Source organism: Ranitomeya imitator, chromosome 1 (genome assembly GCF_032444005.1).
Source record: "Ranitomeya imitator isolate aRanImi1 chromosome 1, aRanImi1.pri, whole genome shotgun sequence".
Taxonomy (NCBI): Eukaryota; Metazoa; Chordata; class Amphibia; order Anura; family Dendrobatidae; genus Ranitomeya; species Ranitomeya imitator.
Genome location: NC_091282.1, coordinates 163,767,487 through 163,774,671, shown reverse-complemented (window position 1 = coordinate 163,774,671; position 7,185 = coordinate 163,767,487). Strand labels below are relative to the sequence as shown.

Below are 7,185 nucleotides of genomic sequence, written 5' to 3'. Positions count from 1 at the left end.
TTTTCAAAATTTTTGCAAAATTTCCGTTTTTTTCTCAAATAAACATAAGTCAAATACCAGATCAAAAGTGATGCACTCTATCAGGTTGGTGGTGCTCAAAGGAATAAAGTAGAATATATAAATGGTAACCTTTGGCACTCAGTCAACAATAAGTAAAATTTTCAAATAATTATGGATTTATTCATGAACAGCCGACATCATAGGATAACAGACATAATTTCATCCAATGTGTCGGCAATATTAGCCTTTGTCAAGGAATTCTATGAACATTTAAAAAATGAACAACTTATGATTAACATCATCAAATAAGTTTGATCCATAGAGCAGCCAATAAGACAACATATCAAGCGGCTGTATATATCCATATAACTAAATATCACAGAAAAATCATGAAATAAGTGACCAAAAACTTGTATATAGTAGTCATGTATAGAACCAGAAACACATGGGCTACTTGCACAATAAACAAGTCTGTAGGAAGCTGTTCACACACCACCAAGAAACTTGAAGACACAAAAGAGCACAGCGAGGTCAAAAATACTCTGTTGTAAAAAAATCACAGTAATATGCAAGTGCTTGTCAAAAGATGGAAAAAAAACAGGGTATTTAGTTGATACGTTTTTTTGCAAAAAAATTTATACTAAGCTGCTCCACCAATGGTCAAGGTATACCCTTATAGAGCAGTCCTATCTAATGCATATAATCCCTATCTGATGTATTTAAAACCTGATCATCTGTATAGTACCTGTATAAGGGTTCAGAGAAGGAATATCCATGTGGACATGCAGGATGGAACAGCTTACATGCAAATGACCCACAGAGGAGTGATGGACTCCCAAGTCTTGTAGAAACAAGAGAACAATTATAGAACTAGAAACACATGGGCTACTTGCACATTGAACAAGTCTGTAGTAACCTGTTCACACCACCAAAAAACTTGAAGACACAAAAGAGCACAGAGAGGTCAAAAATACTCTGCTGTAAAAAAAAAATGCTTTTCTGACATAGAACATACTATGCCTATTCAATTGGGACTCACTACTTTATTTGTATGTTTATTTTTCTATCCCTTGTCCTTTATCTGCTTGCATTATGAATGGCATGTGTTATTGCTGTAGGGGATTAGTCTCCTCTCTGTTCCTGTTCATCCCCTCCTTTATGACTTCTATTTGGATTTTCACTTGAGGATCTATGAGTAATCCTTTTCTTCTTTTCTCGGGTTTACATACATGACTACTATATACGAGTTTTTGTTCACTTATTTCATGATTTCTCTGTGATATTTAGTTATATGGATATATACGGCCGCTTGACATATTGTATTTTTGGCTGCTTTATGGATCAAGCTTATTTGATGATGTTAACCATACGTTGTTCATTTTTTTTTAATGTTCATAGACTTCCTTGACAAAGGCTAATATTGGGTGAAATGATGTGTTATCCTATGATGTCAGCTGTTCATGAATAAATCCATAATTATTTGAAATTGGAGCTTATTGTTGACTGATTGAGTGCCAAAGGTTACCATTTATACAAAGCACAATATGTGCTTATGACCTATGAGACTTATGACCTCATAAAGTGACAGTGGTCAGAATTGAAAAAAATGGCCTGGTCAGGAAGCTGAAAACAGGCTTCGGGGTGAAGGGGTTAAAGGTCGTGCATACCGATGCTCACACTAGCCAGACTCTTAAGTAGAAACATTCATGTTACCATTTGATGCAAAATTGTATGAAGGCCCCCATTAGTGTAAAATACTGGGTGTCATTTTCACACAGTGTCAGGTGTTTTTACTTTCAGAGAACAGATGATTATGGGGGTATAATATTAGTTTTACCATTTTTTATTTCAGGTTTTATCTATGTAAAGTAAAAACGTGCGAATTGTCCTAGTAGCAAGAGGCGTTACAACCCAAACCTGGTGGCAATATTTTTTTTTTTTTTTCACTTATTTTCATTAATACCGCAAATCGATTACCTACAGTGAACACAAAGACCACGACTCTTCCATCTTGCCATTTGAAAGCTCATTTAATAATAAACAGATTTATTGAGATTTTCCTAGATTCGATTAACCCTTCACTGACCTGGTTACATATTGCAGCACTTCTTCCAACGTAAGTGAAATCATACAATTAGCTGTGGGCTTATTTAATTAACATTTACAGTGGGTCATGTCGAAGGAAGTGCAAATATCAGAAAACACAAGCCTGGTATAAAACATTGTGCATCTCAGCAGGCAGTCCTAAAACAGTCATATCTATTGCCTACTACAAAGTCTGAGAATTTCATCATTCTTTATTATGTTACATTATTTTAACCCGCAAACGTTAATGATTACTCTGTATAAAAAGGAGCAGTGATACGCCATTGTACAGCATTGCAGTCTTGCTTTTTTTCACAAGCTAAATGGAAAACCTGAGGGGTAAGGCAGCGAGACGCTAACAAATTCTTATCAATTGTCAAACAAAAGTCTGTCCAGTGTTAAAATGGAACAAACGATAACAGACGTTCTCGTCTTAGAAGTAGAAATCCCGTGCTCCATGGATGTATTTATTATGTACATAGTTACAAATCCACATTCTCACACAATTTGTGCTGTTGACACACGCATACAATTTCCAAGCCAAATTTTTGCAGACAGATTAAGCACAGTGGTCGTAGAAATTGCTTCACCTTGGATGTCTCTCTCGGCCCAGTGCCATAAAGGGTAATAACATTTTGATCGTCACAACCCTGTAATAAATACAGTCTTTCTCCATATGACCAGTCACTTACACAAACGGATTTTTATTTTATTTTAGCCCTGAGCGGTCAAGAACCCTCCAAAAGTTCACACGACTTTGCAGGATGCCTGTCATGCGATCTGTGCTTTAAAGGCCTGAAAGTGTGGTCACCCGACACAAATTTTGCAGGGTGATCTACAGCCAGGTAAGGTTGTCACGGTTTTTGTTAATCCACTGGACGTTGAGCTTTATGGTTTCAATGGCCTCTTTCACGCACCACATCTCTCGGCTTTTGCCTTCAGTAGAATTGAAGAAATGTATTACCTGTATTTAAAGAAAAACAGAATGAACGCATGAAAAGTCCAGCAAAAGTGTAAGCAAGCCACATATGGGAAATTCTCAAAAACTCACACTGCCGACTTTCTACATGTACGACTTCACTTATTTTACCAACAGTGTTTTATGGGTTAGTATTAACAATAGTAGTTTTGGTGGTCTATAGTAAAAGGAATTCATATCCATAGTAGACAGATGGTTTGTGAGGGACAGAAAACATTTTTCATTTAACTCAATTGGGGACATTTTTCTATTTTGTAGCAGTAAAAGGATATAAATGTTGGTACTTCCCTTACTTGTGCTAAAAGTTATAAGTCTAAAAAGTCATGGGGGGAGCAGCAGGGGTATGATAGGATGTGGCGTGGCCAACAATGACCTAACATATTAAAAGGGGTTGACCAGTGAAAACAAGTTATTACTAGTGATGAGCAAGTGTACTCGGTGCTCGGGAGATCTCCGAGTATTTATAACCGCTCGGAGATTTAGTTTTCATTGCGGCAGCTGAATGATTTACAGCTACTAGCCAGCCTGAACACATGTGGGGGTTGCCTGGTTGCTAGGGAATCCCCACATGTAATCAAGCAGGCTAGTAGCTGTAAATCATTCAGCTGCAGCATGAAAACTAAATATCCGAGCAGTCATAAATACTCGGAGGTCACCCGATTAACGAGTACACTCGCTCATCACTAGTTATTACCCATCCACAGGGACCCACACTGATCGGCAGAATGAGAAACTTTCATCCATGTTAGAATGAAACGGGAGTGTGTACGGGCGACTTGTGATCCATTCATTCCCTATGGGGCTATCTTGTTTTTTTTTTGGCAGCCCTGTAGAGAATGAAAGGAGCACCGATTGAGCGTCCAACATGCCACATCCTTACCTAACATGGATAAAGTTTTCTATTAGTTGATATGTTAAAACAACATTCTAGAAACATCTGGCAGAGTATGAAAAAAAACAGAAATCTCACACAGAGACACAAGTTAGATTACAGACTTGCAATGGATGAAGAGATTGTCAAAAGTAGTAACTTCTCCAAAATAAAAGTACCGTAGTTATCGATACAGAAATACCATAGAGTTCTGAGTGTTGCATCTTAACATGACGTTATTGAATGCAGGGAAACCACAAGTGTAATATATAGAACATATTTACCCAAGAACTGTAAGGATGACACCACCCCGACATTACACTTGTGGTCGTCTCTATAATATGATTATTTTTGTAAAGATATATACAGGGGAATAATATATGCATCATTGAATTGTGCACACTATCCATCTAGTATGTATTATTTATCTCTCATCCTTGTGCTCATAATCTGACACCTTTACCCACGGATGTCCGTTTGTATTTATTGTATTATCTTGATTCTTTTTAATATTTATGATATATTGATGATAAACTTTAAAAAACTATTTGCAAAATTATTATATTTCAATTCTTGATGGTGTGACATATGTAAGAGTCAGAAAAAACAAATAAATATATTTTAAGTATTCTTCCTTTGATGGCTCCCCAAACATTATGTTTTTTCTTTTCTTTTTCATTTTTTTGAGATACAATCCATGATCCACAGGGAATGAGAATGTTCTTGTAGCCCCCCCTACTAAACTTATCTTAATCCGACAGCCATAGAAGGACACACAACCGAGACCACATTAACATATAACATGAATATTTAGACACATGTATTTATTGGTAAGAAACTAACCTCATTTAAGTAAACCTCTGTTCCAAAGTGAGCAGTGGTCTTGGCCACAATGGACTGTATGGGGAACGAACCAGGAACGAATCTAAAGAAGAAAATCATTTGGTATTATTGATAAATCTGTATGTAAACCAAGGAAAACAAAGAAATAGAAACTCGTGTTTCCCCTCTTTCGATGCAGAATATATCATGCACTGGTGATGTGGTGTTATATTTGCACAGAAGCCTATAAAGTAAAGTAACACTACATCCCCACATCCATGTGGCACATCTATGTCCTGTCCATTCTGTTCTGAGACAGTACATGGACCCTTCGCTTCATTGATCAATACTCGCATCCTTTTTAAAAACTGATTGACAAGACTCAAGAGTATATCCTATTCGCCGCCTTTTAGCAGAGCAGACTTTTACATTAAGGTCTATGTGGATCCATTAAAAACGGATGAAAACTAGAAGACGCACTTTTAAACTTCAGTGTTCCAACCACTTTGAACTGATCCATTGTTAAGATGTAAAAGAATACAGATGTGTGAATGTAGCCAGGGTCTACATTCACACGTCCACAAGGCACATTTATTTGCTGTCCATTTTTTAACTTGTAGAGCACACGGGCCTGGGCCCATGAAATTTCATGGAACTATACACAAATCCACAAAAAACATGGATCCCTGTGTGAGATCCGGGAGATTCAGAGTAGATCCTATTCTGATCAGTGTTTGCGGTTCAGAGCCATTCAAATTATAGTGAATTTGTGAAACATGGACACAAATCGGAAGGATTATGATTGGCTTATCATTTGCATCAGTGTCCCATGGATCTGTTGGCTAGTGATCGTTAATCGTGATAAACATGTGACTTTCCAGGGGTCTTTTTATTGACTTCGGCACAAAGACATTTGTTCAGTAACATAAAAAGAATATGGATACAACAGAGGTATCACACGGAGGCAGTATGGGTGAGAGAAGTACAGACAATTTCTCACGGCTGTATGAAAGTAACATTCTTCTTCCAATTCTCTTTTCACACTATGTCCATAGAATAGATGAAGGTGTGACTAAGGCCGGGTGCACAGGTTCAGCAATTGGTAGCGCTTTGGACGCAGCACAAGTCCGCTCCGTCCAAAGCGCTGCTGGTTATTGAACGCAGGTGAATCCTCTGTGCCCACTGAACCATGCTGAATCACCGCACCCAATACATTGTACGGGTGAAATTTATCTTTTGGAGCATATATGTGTCTGCAAGATTAATAGACATGCTGCGGTCTGGAAAGACGCGCCGCATGTCTGTCTCCACGGGTGATCTGTGGGAGTCTCCGGATGCATAGTGGACATGAGATTTCTTGAAATCCCACCCATTATGCTGTAACATCTGGACGATGCGGGTTGGACGCTGCGCGTTGGACGCTGCGCAAGTACATAATGTCCAACCCGCAGAGTTTAATGAATCGTGTGCACCTACCCTTAGGATAGGTGCACACAATGCAGATTTAGTGCAGAATTAGTGCAGATCTGCAGCGTTTTTTTCCGTGCAGAAACGCTGCAGATCTGCACTGTGATGTACAGTACAATGTAAATCAACGTGAAAAAAAAAAAGCTGTGCACATGGTGCAGAAAAATCCATGCAGAAACGCTGCAGATTTCAAAGAAGTGCCTGTCACTTCTTTTGTGCGTTTCTGCAGCGTTTCTGCACCCTTCCATTAAATCCGCATCAATTCTGCACAAAAAACGCACTAAAACCGCATAAAAAAAACGCATCAAAAACGCACCTGCAGATTCTGTGCAGAAAATTCTGCACCACATTTCCTACGTGTGCACATAGCTTTAAAGTTCCTGGATCCTAATGCAATATCTGTAATTGAGCCTTCCACCTACTGGTTATAATATTAGTGTCTTATGCGATAGGGGGCTTTTGGGCTCCATAGGCACCAGGGACAGGGTGACTTATCACCTAATATTCAACAGAATTAGGTATGTTGACTAGGTGCTACTAGTAAAACATTTTACGATATGGCTTATTGTAATATGTATTCTTCTCAGTAGCAACTAATCAAAGCCATATAATTAACTGCTTTTTAGAAAGTTTATAATCGTACTGCTTTTGTCAGCCCTTCTGCCTTGATCAACAGCTCCCAACAAAATGATGCCCCCACACAGCTCCTACAGAGTATGATGTCCTCAACATCATGTCCCCCAAAAGCACCTCACACAATATGATGTCCCAAAAAATCCCCTCACATGGTATCATATACCTCCAACCCCCCACGTAGTATGATGTCACCACATAGCACCCCAAAGCAGTATGATGTCCTAACAAAGCCCTCTCTGCAATATGATGTCCCAACAAAGTCTTCTACAGTATGATGTCCTCACAAAGTCATAGTATATCCACACAAAGCCCCTTATACAATATG

General features: G+C 38.5%; 1 protein-coding gene across 1 annotated transcript in view; it reads right to left on the bottom strand.

Moving 5' to 3' along the window:
* Window positions 1-2,011: 2,011 nt before the first annotated feature.
* Window positions 2,012-7,185, bottom strand: part of LNPEP (leucyl and cystinyl aminopeptidase) — a 121,686-nt gene continuing 116,512 nt past the window's right edge. The window contains exons 17-18 of the mRNA XM_069752086.1: window positions 4,779-4,860; window positions 2,012-3,049 (exon numbers count right to left, since the gene is read on the bottom strand). Coding sequence (XP_069608187.1) covers window positions 2,921-3,049; window positions 4,779-4,860 — 211 coding nt within the window. The 3' untranslated portion in view covers window positions 2,012-2,920. The remainder of the gene's footprint in view (window positions 3,050-4,778; window positions 4,861-7,185) is intronic.